Source organism: Scylla paramamosain, chromosome 46 (genome assembly GCF_035594125.1).
Source record: "Scylla paramamosain isolate STU-SP2022 chromosome 46, ASM3559412v1, whole genome shotgun sequence".
Lineage (NCBI taxonomy): Eukaryota > Metazoa > Arthropoda > Malacostraca > Decapoda > Portunidae > Scylla > Scylla paramamosain.
Window position 1 is genome coordinate 6,518,360 of NC_087196.1, and position 27,498 is coordinate 6,545,857.

The 27,498-nt window shown below is 42.2% G+C and overlaps 3 protein-coding genes across 4 annotated transcripts; 1 reads left to right on the forward strand and 2 right to left on the reverse strand.

The window, feature by feature from the left end:
* The first annotated feature begins 2,714 nt into the window (after positions 1-2,714).
* Positions 2,715-8,069, forward strand: LOC135094631 (group XIIA secretory phospholipase A2-like). Its single transcript, XM_063994887.1, has 3 exons — positions 2,715-2,735; positions 3,459-3,495; positions 4,078-8,069. The coding sequence occupies exon 3, from the start codon at positions 4,124-4,126 to the stop codon at positions 4,727-4,729; it is 606 nt and encodes a 201-aa protein (XP_063850957.1). The 5' UTR covers positions 2,715-2,735; positions 3,459-3,495; positions 4,078-4,123; the 3' UTR covers positions 4,730-8,069.
* A 104-nt stretch (positions 8,070-8,173) lies between these two features.
* Positions 8,174-14,911, reverse strand: LOC135094630 (gastrula zinc finger protein XlCGF49.1-like). 2 transcript variants are annotated; one of them, XR_010263892.1, is made up of 3 exons: positions 14,569-14,708; positions 13,864-14,046; positions 11,389-11,526 (listed from the first exon to the last, which is right to left on the reverse strand). XR_010263892.1 is itself a non-coding variant. In XM_063994886.1 (2 exons), the coding sequence occupies exon 2, from the start codon at positions 10,781-10,783 to the stop codon at positions 10,091-10,093; it is 693 nt and encodes a 230-aa protein (XP_063850956.1). In that variant the 5' UTR covers positions 10,784-11,526; positions 14,772-14,911; the 3' UTR covers positions 8,174-10,090. The 2 variants fall into 2 exon arrangements, 1 of the variants encoding a protein (XP_063850956.1); XM_063994886.1 differs by lacking the exons at positions 13,864-14,046; positions 14,569-14,708 and adding an exon at positions 14,772-14,911 and having other exon boundaries at positions 8,174-11,526.
* Positions 14,912-16,111: 1,200 nt separating this feature from the next.
* LOC135094629 (transmembrane 9 superfamily member 4-like) lies at positions 16,112-25,127 on the reverse strand. The gene is made up of 5 exons (XM_063994884.1): positions 24,718-25,127; positions 23,919-24,163; positions 23,148-23,337; positions 22,462-22,721; positions 16,112-22,028 (listed from the first exon to the last, which is right to left on the reverse strand). Exons 1-5 carry the CDS (start codon positions 24,883-24,885, stop codon positions 21,032-21,034), a joined length of 1,860 nt encoding a protein of 619 aa, XP_063850954.1. The 5' UTR covers positions 24,886-25,127; the 3' UTR covers positions 16,112-21,031.
* Positions 25,128-27,498: the final 2,371 nt, after the last annotated feature.

Genomic DNA, 27,498 nt, shown 5'->3' on the forward strand with positions numbered 1-27,498 from the left:
GTAAATATTCTCACACGAAAGGAAGGAGAAGGAAAATGAAAGGAGAGGAAAGAGGAAGGAAAGAAAATTAATGAAAGAAAGGCAGAAAGAAGGAAGGAAAGAAAAGATGAAGTTAGATTATACAAATATTCTCACTCGTTGTAGTTATCATTATTATTATCAATTATATTACTAATTATACTAAGTTAAATTCAACTGGGCAACTATTCCGTTTAAACATCGTTATGGTGCTCTGGCCTTACAAAACAAATGACTATCATAACGTAACAGTAGTACATACGACAGTAATGGAAGAATAGTAACAATAGTAGCAATGGTAGTCATGGTTATAATGGTACTCAGGCCCTAACAAGCGAGTATGATGACGTAACAGTACAGGCCGCAGGGAAAACATATGGTGATGCGGTTAACCTCCTTTACCCAAGTTGATTTATGCCTTTATATTGGCCCCTTTAGTACTGTCTGGCTGTCCGTGGCTGTGGGAACCCGCTTCACCCGTGTGGCTGGCGGCTGGCACCCACTCATGCACGTCAGCCAGTTGTTTTTACTTGATAATTTGAACGTGTCACGGAGATTGTCTGGGGAATTACATGGAGAGGAATGGGTAATGAATGGATGTATGTAAAGAAACAAGAAGCTTTAGCAATAATGATAATAATAATGACAGCAATACATAGCCAACAAAGAAGTGAAATGAAATAGAGAGAATCAAGAGTTTGCCAGTTTAGCTTCGTGTCAGTAGGTCCCAGTTCGAATCCTTTATTGCCAGTATGAGGTTCAAATTTGCATGCTTCGTCTTTAGCTTTCTTTCCTCTAACCCTTAAGAAAATTGCTGAAGTAATAAGTGTTGTTAGTAGCGAAAGGGTTAAGAGACATATAATATAACGAGGTCTTGGTGTTGCTGGTGTTGCTGTTTACCTCCTCAACACAACACAGCATGTTCATCACTCACAACACCGTCATTTCCTTGTATTATCACTCATAACACCGTCATTTCCTTGTACTAAGATGTTTTGGTGCTATTTTTCACCTCGATACAACACTTTTCATCACCACCTATCTCAGTAAGTCTTCATTTCCACTCACATCAGCAATACTAACTTCACCTCAGCACCTCAACTCGTATTTTCAATCAGGACAAGGTCACACATTTCCTTTTTCACTTCCGTAACTAGTAGTGTCTCTAATTTCCATCGTTCTCGTGCATTCATTCCCCTCCCGGCGTCATTTTCACCTTTGTAGTAACTCTGCTTTGTTTAAGAGGGAATGTCACATTTTTTAAAGCCAAAGAGATATATTACCGTGATTTATTTTCCCCATCACTAATTTAGAATCCTCGTTAAATTCACACTGGAACTATGAAAGACCATCAAAAACGTCAGTTACATCCCTTAGCCTGTTAAATTATCATCAGAATAGTGAAAACACGCTTGAAAACCTTAACTTCCACTAGAATCAGTTATACTATTACTAGAGCTAAGAAAATACTTTGAAATCACAATAACGTCTATTACAACCAGTTAAACTACCATGGCAGTCATGAAAACACTTAAAGACCTTAATAACTTCATTTGAACGTGCTGAACTATCACTAGAATCATGAAAACTTGAAAACACAAATTACTTTCATTAGAGCTTGTTAAGAGAGATAAGATGCTGCACTGTTTGAGAATGGTTTTGGGTTCTTTTGATTTTTTTATGAATGTTTTTTTTTTTTTTCTTTATTTTATCTATTCTTTCCTCTCGTCCGCCAAAAGAGTAAATAAATAAGAAATAAAGTATCGTTTTTTTTTCCTTGGTTTTCGAATTCTTTGATAGGAAAGTTTATTCTCCTCTTCTTCATATGGATTATGTAATATTAACTAAAGCATAATCAAAGCGACAAAGTGAAAGAAAACGAAAACAACTCTCTCTCTCTCTCTCTCTCTCTCTCTCTCTCTCTCTCATGTAAACAAAGAAAGTTGCCAGTTATTCAAATAAGAAGAACTAGTCTTTCACACTGATCTTTTTTTCCTGAACCAAACATATAATATTAAATACACTAAAATTCAACCGAAGGGAAGAAAGTGAAAAATTTATTTTTGTAGAATGTTAAAAAACATGGAGTCTTATAAACATCATTTTCTGTTCTTCCTCATATTGCCTAACTACTAGTAGCATATTTTAAATGTATTAGTGCAGACAGCTGTAGTTGGATCAAGGAGTATAGTTAGATTCTATATTACTATTTCAAATCCTTGTATATTCACTAGAAACTGTAATATGAATGATCCATACTTTTCAACAGGCTCTGATGGAATTTATTAGTTTTCAGTCGTGTTTTTATTATTATTATTATTATTTTGATGGTAGTTTAACAAGTATTTACGTTATTAATGAGGGAAAACAACAATTAGAACCTAACCCATTATATGTGTGGCCTTTTTAAATAGTAGTGTCAGAAATAAAGGTTTACCCAAATCATTAGAGTGAGAGAGAGAGAGAGCAACTGGTGGTGATAGTGACAGGTGTATGGTTACCTATCTACACCTGTCCACACCTGTCTGCTGGCATGGGAAGCAACACAGACACACCTGCTGGCCGTGCTGGTGTGTCATAACGTGTCGGCAACGTATTTGGACGAGTGGAGGAGAGTAACACGTCTTTTCTAGGGTGAGGGTTAAGGTGACGTGTTATAAGAGAGAGAGAGAGAGAGAGAGAATTAACTTCGTGTTTTGTGTCTTCAACTTTTACAGGTTTGTCTGTGTAATTTGGTATTTTCAAGGCTGTTTCTGTGGTTTTAGTGATGGTTTGATGGTTTGACAGACTGTAAGGGAAGTTATTAGGATTTTAATGACTCCAGTGACGAGTGACAGGATCTATTGGAAGTTATTGAGGTTTTCGAGGTGCTTCTGTGGTTCCAGTAAGGGTCAGAGAGATTGTCAAGGCTATTATTGGTGTTTTGATGGTTGTAGTGAGAGTTTAACGAGGTCAAATTGAAGTCGTTGGGGTTATCAAGGATGTCTTTAGGGTTCTAGTGATTGTGGAAATTCTAATAGGGGTTTTCAAGAGTGTTTCAGTGATTCTTGTTCACAGGTTTTAGTAGAAGTTATTGATGTAAATCTTACCAATAGCAGCTCCTTGTGTGTCCTGTTGCTGCCCCTCTCCTGGACAAACAAGCATGGGGACCTGGTGGGAAAGCAAGGTGTTAGGGTGGGGGAGGCCAAAATAGGGCAAATCTGGGACACCTCAAACATCTAAGGAGAAAAACACTGCTTCTGGGGCAAATCCCTAAAATATAGTCAACAAACAGGGAACATTGACCCCCATTACCCCCACTATGCTATCCTAATCTTTTGATGTCACTAACTTTGCTAATTGGAGAGCTCTGCCCCCTAATGCCCCACTGCACTATCCTAACCAGTAAAATTGCAGTTTAACACGATACATGCTATCTTTTTCCTCTTCTGTATCCCCAGCAAGCGTGGGGATCTGGTGGGAAAGCGAGGTCTTCAGGTGAGTGAAGCCAAATTATGCCAAATTTGGACATTCTTTAAAAAGTCTAAGGGTGAGGTGCTATATTTTGAAAATGGGGTATATCTAGCATATCCTAACTTTACCTAACCTAACTTGGCTTGGATGCCTCCTTAAGAACACTAACCTAATATTACCTAACCTAACCTGGAAACCTCCCTTAAAGAAATACTAGTAATAAAATGCCACACGTACCAAAATCCACCAGATTGTCCGCCAGTGCAGTACAGACACACACTCTTGATAGGCCCAGTAACTCCCATAAGAGTTGGTCAAACAGTTGAGACAAGACACCCAAACTGAGAATAGTCTGAAGACCATCTAGTGACATGGCAGTTGCTAAATTTCCTTTTTGCTTAATTAAGATTACTGTATAATGATCTTGACTAAAATTTGTAATGATCCTGACCAAAATTTGATCCTGGCTAAAGCTTGTAATGATCCAAGCAAAAGTTTATGATGATCCTGACAAAAGTTTGATCTTGACCAAAGTTTGTAATAATGATCAAAATTTGCAATCCAAAGTTTGCAATAACCTTGAGAAAACTTCCCTCACCTCACCAGGCTGTTGCTCCACCACCTGTTTGTGTATAAGAAACAGCCCACAACCATGAAGCAGCTGCCAATGCTCCTGCTGGTGGTGATGGCAGTGTCTGGTGTGGCCAGCGGAGAGGCATACTTTGAAACACTGTACGAGATGATGGTGGAAGCCAAGGACTCGCTGAAGGAGGTGGCCACATCTGTCAACGAGGGGCTCAAGACAGTCGCACACACAATAAAATTTGTGGAGACCTTCATCGACTCAACTGTGGAGGAGGACTGCATATATAAGTGTCCCAGGAAGAGGATCCCAGTGAGGAACGTGAACCACGTGCCACAGGCGAATGGGTGTGGCTCCCTCGGCATGTTCTTTGAGAAGGAGGACTTGCCACGCGGTGAGATGGTCGACTGCTGCAACGACCACGACCTCTGCTATGACACATGCGGCGCAGACAAGGAGGACTGTGACAGGAGGTTCAAGAGGTGTCTGTACAGCACATGTGATGTTGGCAGAGAGGAGGGGAACATCATAGCAGAGAAGAAGTGCAAGGGAGGGGCCAAGTTGCTGTACACGGCCACCATGGCACTAGGCTGTACGTCTTTCAAGGAGGCACAGAGGGAGGCCTGCCGGTGTGTGGACGCCGAGGACATCCCCGGCACACGCAATGAGTTATAATGGGCATGCTGAATCTGTCTTCTGAAATATCTTGCTAATTTATCATGACTACTTGGGTTAGTGGAGATTATTAGTGTTTCAGGGGTGTTTGGAAGAGCATTCACTAAGGGTAACTATTCCCAAATGCCACAACCAAAGTCCTTCATAAGAGGCACCATCCGGGCCCTGATAGACTAGGGAAACTGAATGTAAATGTGAGAAAAATGTAATAGTTGAGGGAAGAATATTAATGGAAAGACAATAAGATGGATGTAAATGTGGTGGAGATGCCAAGGATGTATCACAGAGGAAGATGCAAGGGACAAACAGCTGGAGGAGACTCGTACATGGCACCAACCCCTCATATTAGGGAAACAATGAAAGAAGTGGCAATAGTTTTAGTAATTCATGTCATTATTCAGGAGAACATACCCATGAAAACAAATAATCATCTGGGCATTTGAATATATTGTATTTTTAAATGATTTGCCACTGTACCACCACTTTTAATTATCTGATGGATGTTAATGATCTTCAAGGATGTTTGTGTAATTTCAGTGATAGTTTTCGTATTCCACATCATCAGAGAGGAGAAAAACACCCATGGGAACTTGAATATAATTATCTCGGTGGCTTTTGATAATAGTCAGATAAAAGAGAGATTTAAGAATACAAGTAGCAATAGTGAAATGGAAGCCAAGTATTATCTGTGTGTGTGTGTGTGTGTGTGTGTGTGTGTGTGTGTGTGTGTGTGTGTGTGTGTGTGTGTGTGTGTGTGTGTGTGTGTGTGTGTGTGTGTGTGTGTGTGTGTGTGTGTGTGTTTAGATCATTGTGATAGTAATGGATGTGGACTTAATTATACACAGATTCTCTTAGTGCTTGTTACTGTTGAATCATCCACAAGTCTTTAAGTAAATAGGTTATATATAAACTGTCCTAGCATCATTATACTCAGGGGCAAGACAGTCAGTCACCTCGGGAAGAAATAACAAAGAAATAACATACAGCAAGTTTAGAGTATGGATGTGAATGTTTTAACCCTTTCACTGCAACAGAAAACAATTAGCACCATCAGAAGCAATGTGTGAAGTCTTTATAAGCATCTACAAGAAAGTTAGTGATGAAAAAGAATACATTTTGCAGTTTCTTCCTAGTTCATTGATTGGATGTGGCTGCAGAACAAGTAAAAATGTCTCAGGTTGATTGGTAAATAGAGAAAGGTGTACCAGGTGGTAGTTAAAGGGTTAAATGTTCATGATGGGAGTGCTGGATGTCACAAATCATTTATAACTTATCCAGAACTCACCTATGTCAATTGATTCTACATGGAAGTGAAAGAAAATGTTTGTAGAGTGTAATGACTCGGTGTTTAGTGCCTAGTTGAAAATTTCTCGCTTGTGCGGTAAAATAAGTCCTACATTTGTGCTATTTTTTGTACGTAATAGCTAGAGGTTATAAGTTATGCATTATGGAAAGTAAAAGATGTATTGACTCAGTGTTTTGTATTGAGTTCAAGGAAAACTTCTGTGTCTGTGATAAAATTACGGCTGTATTACTCCATTTTTTGTACACGGGTAACCAGAGGCTGTATGTTACGTTATGCAAGATGGAATGTGAAGTTAAGTGTTTCTTCAGCAAAGTGTAATGACTCAGTGTTTTGTGTCTTGAGTTGAAGGAAAACACTTGTGCGATATAAAGCTGTCTTACAAGAAAGTGAAGCCTTATATTTGCTCTGTACATGGGTGGCTTGTGTTTACATTAAGTTATGCTTGGTGGAAATTAAAATAGAACGTCCCATTAACTAAGCATAATGACTCCGTCTTTGTGTGTTGAGTTGGAAGAAAAATAAAGGATATATTTACTCTATTTTCTATACACAGGTGGCCCAAGGCTGTATGTTAAGTTGTGCAAGATGGAATGTAAAACTAAATGTTACTAGAGCTAAGTGTAATGACTTAGTGTTTTGTGTGTGTGATTAAAAGAACATCCTTGTGTGTGATATAAACTTGAGTCTTTCATTCGCTATCTATGTGCTGCTGAGTGTCCATGTCTTGTGATGTCCCTGGGTCTGTGCATAGTAAAGTGAGGCAGCTGTGTGTGTGTGTGTGTGTGTGTGTGTGTGTGTGTGTGTGTGTGTGTGTGTGTGTGTGTGTGTGTGTGTGTGTGTGTGTGTGTTTGATTCATTACCAGTCACTCTCAAGTCGGGTGCATCCCTCAGTGTTCCCAGTGTTTTAAAGATAAAATGCCTTAAAAAAAAACTAATTTTTGTATTACATTTGTGGGTTTGGTTTTGATTATGTTACCTAAAACTTAAGAAAGCAATAGACTGAAAATAACGGTATATAAAATGCAAGAACTTAAGAAAGCAATAGACTGAAAATAACAGTATATAAAATGCAATATAAATGAAAATAACACTTAAAAAAGAGCAATATAAATAACAACAAAGAGAGCAATATAGATAGACAAATATAAAGCCAGTAGTCTTCCTGTAATTAATTACCGGTTACCTGCTGATCATCATTATCTGTGCTACCTGCAAAGCTTTCATAGGCAAAAGATACAAAATAGAAAGCAACACAGGTGGAAACATGTATGAAGCTACCAATGTTACTTCAATTAGTGTTACCTGGATAATGAACACTTGGTACCTGCAAAAATTTGACAAGCATTAACCTACTCACTGCAACACATATCCTTTACCTACATTTTTCTAGAGATGATGCTTTGTCTATTAGTCTCCTAAGTTATTCTGCACCCTGGAAAATGCAAAATGAACTGCTATTCTTTGTTTTTTATCTGTCTCTATCCAAACATTACTTAGTGTCTGGGTCCCATCAGAGTGATTGTAGCAAACTGACATTACTAAAGACAAAACTACACAGGTAAATAGAGATGGAAATATATAACCATACTTGATTTAATTACACTTTTTTCTATGTAGGAGGGGCAACAACCTAGAGCAAAAGAATTAGAAGGGGAAAGAAAAGGCCCAATGAGGTGCCGGTTCCCAGAGTCAGAAACAGTCGTTAAAAATTAGCGAACAACTTGCAAGTGACTACCTGTGCTTACAATGCTGAGGATAACACTAAAAACAGATATCGATAAAAATATGCCACTAACTTTGCATTAATTGTTACCTGACTAATGACATTACCTGTGCTACCTCTGTTCAGGAGATTGAGAGTATTACATAGAAAAAAATAACAAAGAATGGAAATAGCAATGCATTATTTTTATTTTAATTACCTGTTATCTGATTAATGACTTCACCTTTGATATCTGTGTTTGAGTTACCTGTTACCTGTCCTACCTGTGTTTAGAAGGCTGAGAATAAATCAATACAATTACTACCCCATTAGCTTTCCTTTAATTACATTACCTGATTAATAACTGTTTACCTGTCACCTGTGTTCAGACTAAGAATATCATTACATAGAGACTAAGACCAATACAAATACCATACCATTAGTTTTGCTTTATTTATCAGGTTTTACAAGGTTTCTCAAAAAATATAACATTACTCATCCACACGTACGGACAGCAATCGATATAAAAAACCAAGTCGTCAGTCGAAGGGTTTGCCAACGCGGTGACCATCCGGCAAGGGAACCGTGAATGGCACCGCTGGGCACATCAACTAAACTACCACATACCAAGAGCAGCTAATAACTACAGGAGGGTTACTGCATCTGTGAGGTTCCCCTGCAGTCCCTCACACCACTACCCAGAACCCCACCACTTGAAGACGCTTTGCTCTCTCACCAAGACTATTTTCCAAGGCCACAGAGATGACAAACCATGTCCTCAAGAGTATTTCTCATGTTCGTAATGTAGAAATCTTGTTAATCCGTCACTGGAAACGTAAAAAACACTCTTAAAAACTGGGTAACTTCAACTACAGCCTTTGAAAGTAGCTAAGGTGCCAGCAGGAGAGATCTAGAATATGGTTCTGGATTGTAAAGCTGTGGGACTGTAAGGGAATGGCAGTTACAATAGCAAGAGCAACACTAGCATGGGCACCAGCATTATACAACCAGCCCTTGACTTTTGTGGTGCTGAGACAGGATAACTAAAGACAGAAAGGGTGATAAAATGAGAGCAGAATGACAGACAGGAAGAGTGTTGATAGAATGAAAGCAGATTGACAGACAAAGAATGATGATACCATGACTGCCTGGGGATTATGATGAGGTGATGAGGTGATTGAATGTGACGGAGTGTGGTGAGGCGAGGTGGGTACATCAGAATGGAAATGAGAGAAAGGCTGGAGACAGTTAAAAGGAAATTGTAATGAGTGGAGAAAGGGAAGACAGAATAAGTATAAGGGAATGTTAAGTTAGGTTAGAAGACTAGTGGAAAGACTAAAGACCTGGAGATGGTGTGAGGAGGAAAAGAAGACAAGAGTCAATATCAGAGAAGGTTCAGTTGGGAGACAAGTGGGAAGACAAGAGAAGACCTGGAGATGATGTGAGGGGGGAAAACAAGGGTGAACAAGCAGAGATCACCTATGACTGCACAACACAAGATTCATAATAAAACGCCCAATCTCGTAATGCAAAATAAAGACATTAAATAAAACGATGATGATAATACAGCGAATGAAATCAAATAAACATACTGAAATGCAAATCAAAACAAAAACAAAACAAAAACAGAAAAATTAAGCAATAATCAAACAGGAAATATTAATGTCCCATATAATACTTGATATAAAGAAAAAATATAACCACTTTTTTGTTGAGTATTTTGTTGCTTCATTTAATTTGAGATACTGAAGATTCAAGTCAGTTCATCACCAAAACATGGCAACACAAAACCACAACAAAAAGTGACAAAACAAATCAACACAATGCTGGTGCCTGCGATAGTGTTGCTCCTCCCAATGTTGCTAATCCATTGTAGAGACACAGATCATTCCAGGTACATCATTAAGTCTTGCTCAGGTGCTGTGTTGCCACATCCACAAGACAGTGTTACTAACTGGAGGAGGAAACAAACACTTCCTCCTCAGTCATTGCTAAGGTTTGGTCTACGGTCTACAGAGTTTGTGTTGGTAGAGCGCTGATGACACGACGGAAGTATAACATCTACGGTCCTTCACGATGAAAATAACACCAAAAAAAAAAAGTTGAATATTTAAATTAGTCCGGTTTTTACTAACTATACGTAGTCACCAAACTGACTCAGCAGTACTCCTCTGGCTGACACTGTAACTTGATCCTCAACTCGTGTATGCACAGGTACACACACACACACACACACACACACACACACACACACACACACACACACACACACACACACACACACACACACACACACACACACACACACACACACACACACACACACACACACACACACACACACACACACACACTAGTCGCCAGTGTGCACCAGCATGTGTGTGTTGAGGCTGCTCTTCCTGGTGAAGGAGGTGCCACAGGTCTCACACTCAAATTTCTTCTCTCCGTTGTGCATCAGCATATGAGTGTTGAGGCTGCTGCGGCGCGTGAACCTCTTGCCACACTTGTCGCACTCAAATTTCTTCTCCCCGCGGTGGGCCAGCCGGTGGATGTTGAGGCTACTCTTGCGGGTGAACAGGCCCCCGCACTCCTCGCACTCAAACTTCTTCTCCCCCGTGTGGGTGAAGCGGTGCGTGGTGAGGCTGCTCTTGCGAGTGAAGCGGCTGCCGCACTCGTCGCACTCAAAGCGCTTCTCCCCGCTGTGCACCAGGCGGTGGGTCTTGAGGGAGCTCTTGCGAGGGAACAGTTTGGCACAGATCTCGCATGCGAAGCGCTTCTCAGCCACGGCGGGCATGGTGGCCGTGAGGCAGGTGAAGTTCTTGTCTTGCAGGATGGGCATGCCGGTGACGGCCGTGACGCCCTGGTCAGTGTGCACCAGCATGTGTGTGCTGAGCTGCGCCTGCTGGGAGAGGAGGCTGCAGCACTCCTCGCAGGCAAACTTCTCCTCCCCACCGTGTACAATCATGTGGGTGATGTTGTTCTTGTAGGCAAACTGCTTGCCACACTCCTCGCAGCGGAACATGGCCTCCACGTGTGGCGTCAACATAGGGCCGCAAGTAGATGTACTTGGAAGGGCGCAGGGAAACGTTGCACGAGTCTACCTGGTATGGCATAGCACTACCATACCCCGGCGCTGCTCACCTCCGCCTCCCTTCACAGCTTACTGCTCACCTCCACCTCCCTTCACAGCTCACAGCTCACCTCCCTTCACAGTTCACCTCCACTTCCTTTCACAGCTCACGGCTCACCTCCTCCCTTCACAGCTCACTGCTCACCTTCACCTTCCTTCACAGCTCACTGCTCACCTCCACTTCCCTTCACAGCTTACTACTCACCTCCTCAGGGACTGCCGTATGTAGGCCTGATAGCTTCTTGCAGCTTCCCTAAGTTATGTTCTTATGTCCTCCCTTCACAGCTCACAGTTCACCTCCTCCTCCCCTTACAGCTCACCACCTCCTCCTCCTCCTCCTTCTCACTTCACTGTGGCACTGCAGCTTGTCCAGGTGTGGTGTGTGCAGGGATGCAGCACCACACTCAGCAGGGGTGAGACATGGAGACACACACACCGTCACTGCTGCTCCTTCCCCACTCCTGCTGAACCATCGTCACCCTTGTCACTCCCGTCACTCCCGTCACCACCAACCAGTGCCTCCGTTTGCTACAGTGAATCAGTGAGGAACGCCACCACTTGCGTAGCACTTATATAACTGTAACTGTGCACCAGTCACACTTGAACACGGCTGCCGAGTCCAAACTATGCTGCTTTGTGTATCTTGGTGATCCAGGAAGCTGCACAGGAAAACATATAAATAAGTAATGAAAATACTAGCAGTCATTTACAACTAACATGCAGTTTAAATATACATAGCTTAGAATTGTACACTGCCTTGCATTAGTCTGAGTGTGGCAATGGTGCTGAGCTGCCCTGCCTCTGAGCATCATGGAAACACTAAGACAATTATTTCTCTTTACATGAAGTACTTTTGCATAGGGAAACAAAAAGGAAGTAATAAATGAATAAATAGAAAATAAAAAAAAAGGCCCACTGAGGTGCTACTGATCTGAGGTGCAGTAAATCCACTCCCTCAATCAAGGATGAACCAAATCGGCACATCACAGCAGCACGACTCTCCCAGCGTGTTACTAGCATGTTACCAGCCTGTACTGTACTTGTCCATGCAGGAAGCTAGACTTATATAGGAATATGAAGTATTTAGCACTATTGTATTGCATAGCTGGAAGGAGCAATGACAATTCTAATACTAGATGTAGCACTGACACAAAGACACCTAGATTTGTAAGGAGTAATGATGTATTTCTAATGATAAGTTTAGCATCGCCATACAGAAAACTGGAGTTGTCAAAAGCAAAGAGGTATTTCTGATAATAAATATTGCATTGTCGTACAGAAAGCCAGACTTGCGAGGAAGACACATTTCTGATCATAAATTTGGCATCATCGCATAGAAAATTTAATCTAAAGAGAATTACGTATTTCTGATATTAACTTTAGCAGTCACAGAGAAGCCTAGACTTGTAATGAGTAATAATGTATTTGTGCACATAAATTCAGCATTGCCATACAGAAAGTTAAGCTTGCAAGGAACAATGGCATGTTTCCGACAATAAATTTAGCACTGTGATTCAGCAGAGGTGTAAGAGAAAATTACTGGTATTTTTAATAATAAGTTTAGTGTTGTCATTCATAAAACTTGAATTATTAGGAAAACAACATATATCTGATGGCAAATTTAGTACTGTCACATAAAAAAACTTGACTTAAAAGGCACATTAACTTATTTCTGATGTTACAGGGTGATTCAAAAGTTTAGACATATCAGTAATATTCCTACAACGATTACCACAGTACTAATATTTGTCAGTGCATCAGATTCATGTGAGCCTCATGAAGTCCAGTAAGCTTTGCATCACTGGCAATACAAACCAAGTTGAAAATATTACTGAAGAAAAATTACCAGATACACTCTTCCTATGTGACCAAACTTCTGGGTCACCCTGTACATTCACCACTGTCACTATTCAAAGGACACAAACACTCTTCTCAGATCTTCAAATATGAGTGAGAATAAGCACACTGATTTTTCATAACAATTACTCCGATACAAACAAGAACACAAATACTGCACATGAACACAAAAAAAACCCTACACTGAGTAACACAATGAACAATTACCTGGCTCAACAAAGGTGGTGTGAGTGAACAAAGAGCAGAGGAGTGCTAGAAGGATAAATAACTGACAGGATATAAGCTGAAAGGAAAACATTCTTGATAAAGAGATAAAGAGAGAAACAGTGAAAAACAGATAAGTAAAGCAAGAGGAGTAAATTGATTGAGTAAATAAAAAAGTAAATAAAGAGATGAGTGAATAGAGGAGGAAAGAGAGAAGTAAATAGAGGTTGTAACATAAATTTCTGTGGACATTGGTAGAGGTGAAAGTACAAGTCATTTTAAGAGGAACATTGTGTCGATTACAATGGGGGTTGTTGCGCAGACCAGTGGCAGCAGCAGGAGCAGTGAGACGGCATGTTACGGAGCACTATAATGCCCCAAAACTTACAAAAATGACTGAATAACCCACAATTTCACCATCAGGTATTCCGGACAACTGTTGCATATGTCACTTGCACATGTTTGAATTTCATGCCACGGCTGAACGGCGCCTCTAAATTGATACTGGCACTGAAGATTTTCCATTTTGAATAGCCTGTGCTTTCAACTCTTGACAATATATGCAGAAACTTGTTACACCCTGTACAGTTAATAAAGACAGGAGGAAATGGAGTAAATACAGAGAGGAGAAAATAAAGAGAGTAAATAGCGAAAGGACGTAGAGAGACAATAAGAGAAAGGAGGATATAAAGAGTAAGAAATAAAGAAAGGAATAGAGAAGAATAAATATAGACAAAAATTAAAGAGAAATAAAACAACGATAAAAGGAAGTATTTGAATAAAAACAACCAAGAAAGAAAAATACAATCACAAGAAAAACCAGGGGTAATAAGACCATCACTACTACCACCCACCCCTGTCCCCGTTTCCCCCTCCCCCCGAGTCTCGCCCGGGGGAACCGCGCCGGCCACCAAGTAATTGGACTCCCTCCTCACCTGTGGCATCTCCCGGGCAGCGGTGGCGTGGCTGGGGGAAAGATAATGGGGTGATATTCCAGCAGATGACAGGCTGACAACCCCACCGCCACCACTAGATTGTTTTGGTCCAGGCGCAGTGCTGCCAACCCTCCCAATCTCATCCCCTCCTTATTTTGTAGTATGTCTGGCTATGTAGTCTGGCTATGGAGAAATAGGGTTTTGTATTATTATGCGCGTGTTGGTTTTACTCTAGCTTGTGGTCCGGTGTTATGAAATCGTAAAAGGATGCGAGGCGACAGGCGTGCCATGACATGCATGTGCTTCTAATCTTGCCGACTTCCTCTGATACTAATAAAAAGATAATGTCTCCCTCTTTACAAAGAAAATCCTCACATTACATGTCAAATAAAGCTTCATAAATGTATGTGATCCTTCCTGATACCCTTATAGTTACTCCAGGTGGGAGTCACTTTGAAAGAAAGATAATTCATGTATCAGTTAAAATATGACTAGCTAGTAATGTCAAAAGATTTAAATATGTAATAATAAAGTAAGTAACACTCTTGTATATAATTTTCTACAGGAGTAATGTGCTTTGCTTCCCTCCCTCAGTCATGTGGTTGGTGGTGGTTGTGCACCAAACCTAAGAACATAAGAAAATAAGAGAAACTGCAAGACGCCATGAGGTCTACATGTGGTAGTCCCTGTATGAAACATACATACCTATTTCTAATCTGTCATTTTTACCCTGCGTGCTCAATGTCCCCAAGGCGACCTGTAACTGGTGGTGGTGCATGGCGGCACTGTTGAGGACACCCGCAGTGGCCTAACTCCATTCTTGGCACCGATAGGCACTCTGCTGTCGAGGGCCGCCCTCTTACAATTACCTCTTACCATTACCGCCAACTGACATAAGGCAGACTTACCACAGCCATTATCAGCACAAGAAATCTGAACACTGCACTGTACACATGAAGCTGATGCCACGACCACCTGCCTCACGAATGACATCGACAGCTCTTTCTCACAACTCTAAGCATGACGGCCTTGAGGGGCGTTTTTGTCGTTCAAAAGCGCGATCTTGGACTACAAAAAACGCGCTGAAGAGGCAACTGCGGAATCGCTCAGTTTGTCCTTAAAAGAATAGTTTTCTTTTATTGCTTTTGAAGAGTTACTATTATATTTCCAAGCACCTAATGGCAGCTGAGAGAGATTCGCACTCCTCTCTCCCTTTCCCAGAAACAATATTTAAACACACCAGGCGTGGACAACAGAAGGGATGAGAGGGAGGCAGGAGGAGAGGGGTGGATGGCTATGGTTGTAAAGAAAGAGAAGAGTGGTGGATGATGGAGGGAGAAGAGAGGAAAGGAAGATTTTGAAGGGAATGAAGGGTGGGAGAGGTTGAGGGAAGGAGCAGAAAAATGACTGAAATTACTATGTCATAGGAAGGAGGAAATACAGAAGCAGGCATGGAGTTCCAGAGTTTACCAGAGAAAGGGATGGAAAAACATCATCTCACCACACACTTCTTGTACTAATGAAGCGATGTATTATAAAATATGAAACACAGTCATCAAGGCTTCACCCAAACCCCTCCATGGCTGATGTCAGGCAGCACTGCAGTCCACACTTGGCTCTTTGCTGTTTAGTTTCATGGAGTGACACCCATGACAGCTCTGCACAACTACTTGCAGTAAGGCACATAACACACACCACTACAGCAATGAATCTGTAGTTAATTCTAATGTAATGGAACACGTGCCTTCAGGTTTGGCTGCGCCCCCTCCCCCCCCCCTCCTATGCTCACGCTCTCCTCCTTGAAGTTGCAACAGTCTGGGGGAAGCCAACCCAGTAAGAGCCAGACTGTGGACAGCCTGACCCACTGGCTGACTGTCCTGTGGGGTGCTTGTCACTGAGAGGCTAAGATCAATGCATCATGAAGAACAAAGATCATTCCACTTGTTGCTGTCAAGGGTACATGCCAGACACTCCTCAGGAATGTGTGGTGTGTCTGGTACACTCACCACACCTCAGGCATGAGTGGTGGTGTGTGGTGCATCCACTGCTACACCCTATCAAGGTGTGGTGTGCACTCACCACTGCTCTCAACTTTTCTTTTCTTTCCATGTAAGAAAGACACAAGCCAAAGGCAACAAAGAGAGAAAAAAGGCACTGTGGTGTGGTGGTGGTGATGGCATGTGTCACACCACCACCACCACCACCACACAGCCTGCCGCAGCACTGCAGGATGCGAGGGAAAGGACTCTTCAGTATTCTGTTTAATATCACAAAGTGCAATTTAAAAACAAATAAACATAATATAACTTTCAACATCCAAATTTGGTGAACCTATTGGTCGGCCGTTACCAGGAAGATGTGATGGAATCAATAAATACACCAGTCAAGCGACAGTCTTGCCGTGACTGGCTGACGAGCTAAATGCAAATAATTTACAAGCATCAACTACTTGGTCTCTACTTTACAAACTTATCATCTTGCAAAAATATTTCATGTATCACAAAAACATGTGATTTTTTTTAAACTAAGTAAATCAAGAGCTACTCTCTCTCTCACCTCGCCCCTCACTGACAATCTTTCAATCTCCCATAGTATGTACAGTGAACATAAAATATTGACAAAAATCAAGCCAAGCATTCACGTGACAGACAAACACACGCTCAACACAACCAGCATCTTGAGTCTTGGCTGGAGGAGACACACAGGCCAGACTTTGCCCACCCTACCTCACTCCACTCTACTCCAGTCTCCCCCTTCCCTGCCCAGCCATATGCTGCCTCACTCATTACTCCACTAACCCTTGACGCAGATAAGTCGAGACACGTTTCCTCAAGTAATCTCAGTGTAACAATCAGATCTGCATTCTGTAACACTTGTTCTCTCACCAGGAGTGTTTTCAAAGGCTGCAGAGATGGTGAGTCAGGTGTTCTTATGGGTTTTTCTCTTGTGTTGAATTATCACTAGAATCAAGAAAACACACTTGGAAATCCCAATAGCCTTCACTAGAGGCTTGTTCAACTATCACCAGAATCACAAAAAAAATCCTTGAAAACCCCAGTAACTTTAAACAGACTGTTTAAAATAAAAACTCATTAACTTATCACCAGAATCAATAAAACATCCTTAAAAACTCCAACAAGCCTGTTGGTGATATAATACGTTTTTTAAACTATTAGTAGAATCATGAATACACCACAGTAACATTCACCAGAACCTGTTAAATATACAGAATGGTTGTTAAACTATCACTGGAATCAAGAAAACACCTTTGAAAACCCTTGCAACTTCCACTAGCTTGCTAAAGGTGTTGAAGCCTTATTGAACCACCATTAAATTATCACTTAAATCAAGAAAACACCCTCAGAAATCTCCACAACTTCCACTAGAGCTTGCTAAAGCTGTCAATCCTTGTTAAATTATCACTAAAGTATATGAAAACACCCTTGAAAACCCCAGTGACTTCCACTACAGCCTCTTGAAAACAGGAAAGACAAGATGACAAAATGCTCGAGAATACACCTTGTCTTTCGGAACGCATCAAGACACGACAAGTTTCCTTCTCTTTCCCTTAAAACAACACAGTGTTCTGAAAGGCAACAAGTTGGACACGGCAAGACCCATCACCTAGAACGTGCAACACCCAAACACTCATGCCCAGCAACAGTGTCAATGCAACTCGATTACAACACGCGTCAATGAAAATAAATGGAAAAGGGAAAATTATGCAATGGAATGTCAAAATGCAGACCACCATTATTTCATGCCAGTGAAGTTCAGTCGAGTCAAAATTCTGTGATGTTAAAATTTTCCCTCCAAAAAAAATGAAAATTATACTAGATAAATAATAATAATAATGATGATGGTGAAAATAATAATAAAGGAAAAAGATAAAGTTAGCAAAAATACACCATACACTTAAAATTAACACAAAAATAGTCACATATCAGGATCAGATATACAGAATAACACTGACCCTTAGAAAGAAAGAAAGAAAGAAAGAAAGAAAGAAGAAAAAAAAATTACACCCAACCCACTTGCTACAAACTATTTAGAAATGAAAAAAATAGATAATAAACTCTAAAAATACAACAAATACAGGGGCCAAGTGCTGATGAGGAGGCATTTGGGGGGCATCTAGCAGGGGCAGGACGATGCATAACTATAAATCAACGTATGAATGTAGCTTTCAATATCCTGATCTTTTTAACTCCACCCATGACTTCGAGTTTAAAATATGCAATTACTCATTGAAGAATTTTTAACTGAACTCACAGCTCATTAAGTTTAAAATATCTAATTATTCTCTTTTCTGTTATTTTGTGTACTGAAGAATTTTTAAACTAAACTCATGGGTAAATAGTTTAAAATATGCCATTACTCTGTCTTATCTTGGTTAATTTGCGTAATGAAAGTAAATTTTTCAAACTAAACTCACAGCCAATAAGTTTAAAATATTCAATTATTCTCTTTTCTGTTATTTTGCGTATTGAACAATTTTTAAACTAAACTCTGGGGTAAATAGGCTTAAAATATGCCATTACTCTGTGTCATCTTGGTTAGTTTGTGTAAAGAAAGTAAATTTTAAAACTAAACTCACAAGCAAATAAGTTTAATATATGCCATTACCTTCTTTCCTTGGTTATTGTGGTAAAGAAGGTGAATTTTTTACGTTAAACTCACGGGTAAATTCGCTTAAGATATGCCATTATTCTCTGTTATTTTTGGTTATCTTGCTAGCAAAGGTCATCTTTTTAAACTACTCTTGCTTCTCAGTCTTAATATCTTCATGGCTGGTGGAAGAAAGAACAACGCCTGAATTTGTAAATGCTTCCTTTCATTACAACTATTTCCAAACACCACACAAACTGGTTCTCGTTATTTTCCTGATGATGTCAACTCCATGCTAAGCTTTTGTGGTAATGGTGATGGTTGTGCTGTCTACACAACCAAGAAACCTGTTACATAACCACATTACTGATTGATCTGGTTCACTGACAGGGATGTGGAAGAGCAGAACAAACTCACAGGAAAATGTTTAGTGCTCAGAAGTCCAGTGGTTTTGAGAGGAGGCTGGAAAAGTGTACGAGTATGATGGGTTAAGTTTTGGGTGTTCAGTCTTGTGCAGGTCAGCTTGTGTTTTGCACTCCTTTCCTTATGTTCAAGAAAAGGAAAGACAGACTTCACACAAGAGCTTCAAAAGGAGGCTGGATAAGTGTATGGCAGGTTAAGTTTTGGGTGTTCAGTCTTGTGTAGGTCAGCTTGTGTTTTGCAGTCTCCTTTCCTTATGTTGAAAAGAAAGAAATGGAAAGAAACACTCCACACAATGCACTCATACAAATACTGTCATGTTGCTAGCACTGTAACTAACTTTAAATATTGAATCATTTTGCCTCAACCTGTAAATCTCTCTCTCTCTCTCTCTCTCTCTCTCTCTCTCTCTCTCTCTCTCTCTCTCTCTCTCTCTCTCTCAATATCTTACAATCATTTTAAGCACTATGACAAGCTTTCTTTTACTACCAGCTGAATCATTTTCTCTCAACCTGTGAATCTCTCTCTCTCTCTCTCTCTCAATCAATACCTTATTATCTCAACACTGAACCCTTAAATCTCTCTCACTCTCTCTCTCAAGTGCACAAACACACTTGAATATTCACACACACACACACACACACACACACACACACACACACACACACACACACACACACACACACACACACACACACACACACACACACACACACACCGTGATTCGATCTAACAAAACAACAAAACCAAGCACACATCATGACAGGTGACAAACTAAACCACCACACAAGAGCTTAGAATAAAGAGAGGTTAGGTTACATTATCATCTTTAGAGTTGTCAGTCACTCTTCACAAATTTCCAAGCCGTGTTGCAAAAGACTGCCCATCCATCCAGTGTTCTGTGTGTCGCAGGAATGTACTGTGTTGAAATTCAGGCATTTAGCAGAGATAAAACAGGGACCGTCAAGTGTAGGTCTACTGGCATCTCATAGCTTCAATTATGTTATTTACCTCTATCCCCTTATTACTTCAGGCATTATCAATCTTATTACGGTCCTCACTCATTATTTATCGAGGGCTGCCACTCATTAACCTTCTGTCCCCTCATGTGCTCAGTCCGTCACTCTTCCCACTCTGCCGCATCATCACAAAGATAACCCCATGCCATGTCTTCTCTTAAGCTGCTATGGTAGTGTTCACAGCAAGTAATATCTTAAAGTGGTGACTCACAACGGAACCAAGTAGTTTTAACTTGATAACTCACAAGGGAACTGAATAATATCTTAACTTGGTGAGCTGAGCAAGAATAAAATGGTTTCATAAACTGGTGACTCAAGCAAGATCCAAGTCATTCCTTGGTGTCTTGCACAGGAACAAAACCCGTCCTCAGCATGCAGACAAAACAACAGTGTGGTAAGTTAGTTGTGTGGCTAAGTGTACTACAGTATTATGTATAAATAAGTGGCTAGCAAACCTTAACCAGAAATAATATTAAACATTTCATAAGATACAAGAGGCGGAGCAGCTTCCACCCACAGTGTACAGCACTACGCCCCATTATTGTCCTCGGTGATAGAAAACTGTATAGAAAGGATCCAAGGGAAGAGTAATAACAGAGTACATACAAGAATCTTTCAAACTATCAGCTTAATTATTAATATATTTAGCCACAGGATGTGAAGCGGTAAGGGACATCTTGTGGTGGTGAGGAGAGTGAAGGGAGGTGTGGCGCGGCACGGTGAGAGGTGCTGTGGCTGTGCGGCGCCACGGCAACACGGCAGGTGGGCTGGGCGCCGAGCCACGCTGGGCCGCCACACCACCAAGGAGGGACACAGCACTGTCCTCGAGTGGTGGCACCCCAGCGTGGTCCCCCACGTCATGCCACCCCCACACCTGCACTCACTCACACGTACACACACACACACACACCCACACACCTGTGCAATGGCCCGTCCTGCTAAACTTTGTACAAAACAGTGGCAACAAGCGCCGCCATCTGCCGATGACCAATGCCGCCACCGGGCCGCTCTCACAGGTGACCCAGCGCTGCACTGCCCCCCGTGGCACCAACACAGCACAGCCGGCCCTGGTACAGGGCTGCCCGGGCCGGCGCTAACCAGCTGGCCACCGCCGCCACCACTCAGTCTATCTTGACGGCACCGTAAATATTCCTGATGAAGACGTAGGCGGCGTAGAAGCCGATGGTGCCAGTAAGTAGCCAGAAGGTGACCACCATGATGGTGGTGTAGCCAAAGTACAGCAGCAGAGGCACAAACTCCGTCATCTCCAGCTTGGTGGACAGGTAGAAGAGTGAGTAGGCCGCCACGTACACCGCTGAACCACCAGAGGTGATGAGGCTGCGCCACCACCAGTGGTAGTCCTCACCGCACAGCTGGAAGTACACCATCACCACGCTGATCTGCCCGCAGGACACCACCAGGATCACAAACACCAGGAATAGGAAGCCAAACAGGTAGTAGAACTGGTTCTCCCAGATGGCGGACAGAATGAAGAAGAGCTCAATGAACATGGCGCCGAAGGGCAGCACGCCAGCCATCAGCAGGCACAGCACGGGGTGCATGTACCACACCTGCTCTGGCACCTGGCGAGGGATCTGGTTGGTGCGCACTGGGTGCTCATACGGCTGCTTCCGGAACCCAAAGTAGTAGCCGATGAAGGTGAGCGGCACACACACGCACACCCACAGCGAGATAAGCGCCATCATGGTGCTGAAGGGCACGGCGCCGCTGGAGCGCTTGCCCCAGATGAAGAAGTTGAGGAAGAAGCCAGTGGAGAACACGAAGGCCGGGAAGAGCGTGGAGGTCCAGAAAGCGGCCGAGCGCCACTGCTGGCCACGCAGGGTGCGGTACAGGCGGCCCGCCATGTAGCCAGCGATGAGGCCCATGAACACGTACAGCAGAATGCCGGCCGTCATGAGGGCACCACGCGAGGCGGGGGATAGCATGCCAAACATGGCCAGCACGATGGTGATCAGTGCCATACAGAAGATCTGCACGCCAGAACCCACCAACGCCGTGAACAGCTTCGGGTAGCGAGGCGGCCGGAACACGTCCCCGTGCACCAGCTTCCACCCGGACTCCTCCAGGGTCTCCTCGAGGCTCTCATCCGCGTTGTACCTGCCGCAGAGGTTCTCCCATTACTTGTTGGCTCCTTCATTATCTCTTATTTTGTATCACATGCTGTGATGCGTGTATGTGTGTGTGTGTGTATAACAGCATACATGTGCAAACAATGCACATAAATTTAAAGAAAACATGAAAATTTGCTAATGATGGGGCCACCGTGGTACAGTGGGGCCACACACACTCTGGGGCCAAGGGGTCCTTAAGCAAACAGGTTTGAATCCTGGCCACAGTCTGAAGATATGAAGGGCATCAACTTAGAGCAATGGTTTTCAAATGCCAAATCAAAGTCCTTTGTTTAGATGTGCTGTCCCAGCTCTGACAGACAAGGGGAACCAGAAAAAACAAAAATATATATATATATAAACAGGGCATAACACACTACACTCAAACCTTTCAAAACACACATACACACAGACGGGCTCACCTGGCAATGTCCCTGCGCAGAGTACGGATCATAATCATGGTGAGGATGCCGGACAGGAAGAACACCACCACCAGGGAGTTGATGATGGAGAACCAGTGGATCTGTACATCGGTCATCTGCAGGTAAATATCCCAGCGCGAGGCCCAGCGAACCTCAGACGGCCGCCACTGAACCGAGTAAGTGAAGAGAAGCTCAGTGCCACTTTCCTTTACCTCCTGTGGGTTGTGCTTCTCTGGGAACGAGCAGTTGTTGACGGTACCCTGTGGAAAAAGATTAATTAGGGGTTGTTGTTCTCTCTCTCTCTCTCTCTCTCTCTCTCTCTCTCTCTCTCTCTCTCTCTCTCTCTCTCTCTCTCTCTCTCTCTCTCTCTCCTCACTAAAGTATAATTCTTCTAGGGGTTCTTTTATTTATTCAGGATTTTTTGTGCCTGTGTGAAGTACTCTTTTAAGTTCCTAAGGGTGTTGTATGGAGAATTATTTTATTTCCTCATTATAATTTTGTGTGTTTGTTTGTGTGAAGTGCCATGCCTTTAGGTCTCTAGGGGTGTTGCATGGTTCACCCAAACTCAAAAATAAAGTATTTTGTGCAAGATTAGTGCAGTGATATACATTCACCTCATCTTCACCTCTGCAATCAACGACTCCTAATAATGGGATGCCAGGTCAGGTAAGGTCGAGTTAACTCACCTTAAGCTCAGACAGGTCAATGCTGGCTGTCTCCACCTCAAACCTAACCACCCGGAAGTTGATGTCATCATCGGTGTGGTAGGAGAGGATCAGCCTGAGGTGGTTGTTGATGTAGGCGCGGTTATTCTGGATGTAGCCAAGCTTGTAGCCACGCTGGTACACGCTGTCCCCCCCGTCGCCCCCGGGATACCTGTAGAGGTGTGGCATAGTTTAAACAGGGTGTATAGGGCAGGGTGTGTCAGGAGGAGGGAGGGTGTATACTGAAGAACCTGAGAGGAGGTTGCTACACGACCAGAGGGCACTAGTGTGAGGCACAGACCTGTGGTTGGTGTGTGGAGGGCATCACAGACAATGAAGACTGTTAAGCTGTACAAAAAATAGTTAGTAAACCTCTCATGTTCTCTGGCTCCTCAGGACATGACTCCCACTCTCTGTCTGCGTCTGTACTTCCCCCTTCCTGTGACTTGAGTTCCTACAAGAGGGAGGCCTCAAGACACTTCAGTTTTGTGAAGCATCTTTGGGGTCTGGTAATTTGGTGGGCATTTTTATGTGAACTTTTGTAACCCTAGGCTAGTATCCTTTATGCCCACAAAAAGAATAAAAATTAATAAATAAATAAATAAATAAAGTAACTAAATAAAATAAAATTAATCAATCAATCAATAAACAAACTAATTAATTAGATAAAAATAAATAAATAAAATAGTAGAAAATCAATGTGAGGGCAGGTGTGGCACAGACAGTGCCCTGGCCCACACGCCCGCCACACACCTGGTGGCGCAGGGCAGGTTGTCCACCAGCAGGTGCACGAAGTACTCGTGGCGGATGCGGTCCACCACCTGGCGCGCCATCTCGGGGTTCCAGGTGATGGGCTTGGCCAGGTCGTGGCACAGCAGGCGGCACTGGGCATCCTGGGCCATGCGCACCTCATAGGGTGTGTTCACGATGCGGTCACCGCGCAGCACCTCCCCAAGGTTCTCCGACTTGTAGATGGTGCCGTTGCGGGGCCGACACAGCTAGGCGGCACAGAAAGCATCATTAGGGTGAGTTAGGTAGGCCGTGGTGCAGCAAGGCAAGGTGCTGTTCACTAATGTTGCTTAATCTGGCTTGTTCCTTTTACAATCTTAAATGTGTTTGTTTAATGTTGTACTTTTGATGATATGTTCTTAAACAGTTCTTTGAGTCTAATCAAAATTAAGTTTCCATTGTAGAAAATGATAAAACAATAAAGGTATAAAATTACTATCACAGATCCCTTCCCTGTCCCCTGCACCTCTGGCACCCTGCCAGTAACTATGGGCCTGTCCTCCCCTCACCTGCCACACAATGACCTACTTCCCCTTCACCCCTAAGGTCACCCTATCCCCCTCTAAGAACACCCCGCCCTCCACCAAGCATCCAATGTCCCCGCTATGGATCCCTTGTTCAACCTATGCACCTCCCATCCTCCCTGCGAACCCCTGCTGTCTCCACGCTAAGTATCTCCTGCCTACCCTCTGACCATCTCTTCCTCTGCCCCCATGTGAACCTCCCAGCCCCCGATCCCGAGTCTCCGGGCGCCCCGCAGTACCTGGAGGGAGTAGTACTCGTAGGGGAGCTGCGTCTGGGAGCTGGTCATCTTGACGGCTTTTACTTCCACCGGGGAAAGCCTCTGGAACTCCACAGGGGCCACACCGGGCACGTAGAAACCCCTGGGCATGGGGAAGAGGGCCCATAGCACCACCACAGCGTACCACATCCCGCCACACCACCACCGCAACACCACAGCGAGTCTTCAGTACCTTGTCGTGTCTCACCGCTCTCTTACCCCTCCCTGCCCTCTTTCCCTGGCCCCTGTTGCTGTCTTCCTGTCCCTGTCTGCCCCTGCCGCCTCTAGCTGGCCTATCCCCGCCGCTGTGCCTCTGCCTCCCTGCTGCCAACACTGCACTTCTCTCAGCCAGTCACTCGCCCCTGCCACACACACACACACACACACACACTCGCACACACACCAGGAAAACAGCCCATTTTCCTCTGCAATATTCTAATTTATATTTCTCTCTCTCCTCGTTATTTTTTCGTCTCATATTATCTGGGTGTGTAGATTAGAGTGTTCTGGTGTATGAGTGTATAGTTTTAGGGTGTATTGGTGTGTATATGTATAGATAATGGAAGAATTATAGATAGCCACGTATTGGTGTAATCCGTATTATTCTGAATGGAATCTTTGTGTAATCCGTATTATTCTGAATGGAATCTATGTTTCCATTCAGAATAATACACCCATACACCCTTCTTTCCTTAGAAAGAAGGGTGTATGGGTGTATATATGTACGACAATGTTGGAATGAAAATAGTTACGTATTAGTGTAATTTGGGATTTATGTATAGTTATGTATGATATCTCTCTTTCTGTGTTTTTTCTTGGGTTATCAATGAAGTTTGGGTAATATCTAAGGCTGGATGTGTTAATGTTAGCTATGAAGTGTTTAGATAAGGAAATATTCATAACTTAACCATACTGAAAAAAAAAAAATTAATATACATCTTTGCTCTTATACTGATTTTAAAGGTTAAGATGAAATATACACTGAAAAAAAAGTCTGTGGCGCTAATAGATAATGAATGAGGATATTAAATAAAAAAAAAAGTAAAGAAATTTGTTTATCTACATATTTGTATTTAAGGATTCCTTGTATTTATTTCATTATATCGAGTTACCAGAGGGCAGTAGTTTTGATGAGTAAATGAGTGTTGCTGAGAGTTTAATGACATAATAAAAGCCGCAGCCATTCATGAGATAATTCGGCTTAATACAAATTCGACGACATTTCCATTATTATTAGTTTTTCATTTTATTTATTTCCTGTTTATCTGAATCAAAGTGGACTGTACAGATAATTATGGTACATGGGTAAGTGTTGGGCTGAGGTTAATCGCATAATAAAAACCAGTCATTCATGGGGTAAATGTTGCGACAAGTCCAGTTTTTGAGCTTATTACAAAAATTCCAGTTTATTTAAATCAAAGCGGACTGTGCATATAATTACTTAACTATTACACAATATTCTCTTACCCATACAGATTAAAAAGACAAAACCACACATTTTAAACTACATATGAAAAGTATACCGCTCTAATGAACTTTTTGATGGTGTGCTAACTCGCTCTTGTATTTTGTACCATATTAGCACACACACACATACACACACACACACACACTAATAATAATTCACCCAAGAATATTACAAAGCTAACTCAGTATTTTTTATTTATTTATTTATTTATTCATTTTTAAGTAATGCAATACAATACGGCAAGAACATAAACAAAAGTGGAATTAAATAAATAAACAAAGAGAAGAAATACGAAGGATATACGAATGATGTGGATTTTCTCATCAGTTTTAATCTATAACGAAAAATTGTAATAATAAAATGTCACAAAAATCAGATACTAGATCGCGTGGCAACTAATTAAGAGGCTTTTTGGTTAATATATCGTTTTCTATGAAGGAACATATGAAGAAAACGATAACAGGGGTATCTAATATAAGTAAGATATATATTTATAGGGTTTGATACGTAGTTTTATTTGTTATTGATTTTATTGTTTAATATATATAATGGAAGGAGAGAGAGAGAGAGAGAGAGAGAGAGAGAGAGAGAGAGAGAGAGAGAGAGAGAGAGAGAGAGAGAGAGAGAGAGAGTAAAGCGAGTCTTGAACCATAAATTTCCATGTTTTGCGTCATTTTTAAAGTTCGCTTCCCGCTGGGTCGGTATGTGGCTGCCGCCCTTCCCTCCCTCCCCTCCCCCCTCCCTTCCATCCCCCCCATAAAAAAAATAAGAACACTGCACAAAGTCTCTCTCTCTCTCTCTCTCTCTCTCTCTCTCTCTCTCTCTCTCTCTCTCTCTCTCTCTCTCTCTCTCTCCTAATCTACTATTCTTTCCTTTCCTTCACTTCCTCCGCCTCCTCTTCCTCTTCTTCTTTTTCTTCCTCCTCCTTCTCCTCCTCCTCCTCCTCCTTCTCCTTTTCCCCTTCCGCCCTTCATCCTTCGCATGACAAGATGTGTTTTTTGTTTCAAGCCCAAAAGGTTTTTCATTTCTAGGTTTTTTCTTTATCCTGAGAGAGAGAGAGAGAGAGAGAGAGAGAGAGAGAGAGAGAGAGAGAGAGAGAGAGAGAGAGAGAGAGAGAGAGAGAGAGAGAGAGAGAGAATTAGACAGAATTAAAAAAATCATACAAAAATAAAAAAAAAAGGAAAACAAGAAAACGAAAAGAAAATAGTTACAAAAAACAGAGAGAGAGAGAGAGAGAGAGAGAGAGAGAGAGAGAGAGAGAGAGAGAGAGGGCTCCATCCTGTCAACGCACAACG

Bases quoted from the DNA above. Each gene is read 5' to 3' on its own strand.
- LOC135094631 (XM_063994887.1), top strand. From the start codon at position 4,124: ATGAAGCAGCTGCCAATGCTCCTGCTGGTGGTGATGGCAGTGTCTGGT.
- LOC135094630 (XM_063994886.1), bottom strand. From the start codon at position 10,783: ATGTTGACGCCACACGTGGAGGCCATGTTCCGCTGCGAGGAGTGTGGC.
- LOC135094629 (XM_063994884.1), bottom strand. From the start codon at position 24,885: ATGTGGTACGCTGTGGTGGTGCTATGGGCCCTCTTCCCCATGCCCAGG. The intron at 23,338-23,918 runs GTGTGTGGCGGG...ACACCTCTACAG, and splicing joins AACCTGCCCTGCGCCACCAG to GTATCCCGGGGGCGACGGGG. The intron at 22,722-23,147 runs GTGAGTTAACTC...CTTTTTCCACAG, and splicing joins TTGACCTGTCTGAGCTTAAG to GGTACCGTCAACAACTGCTC.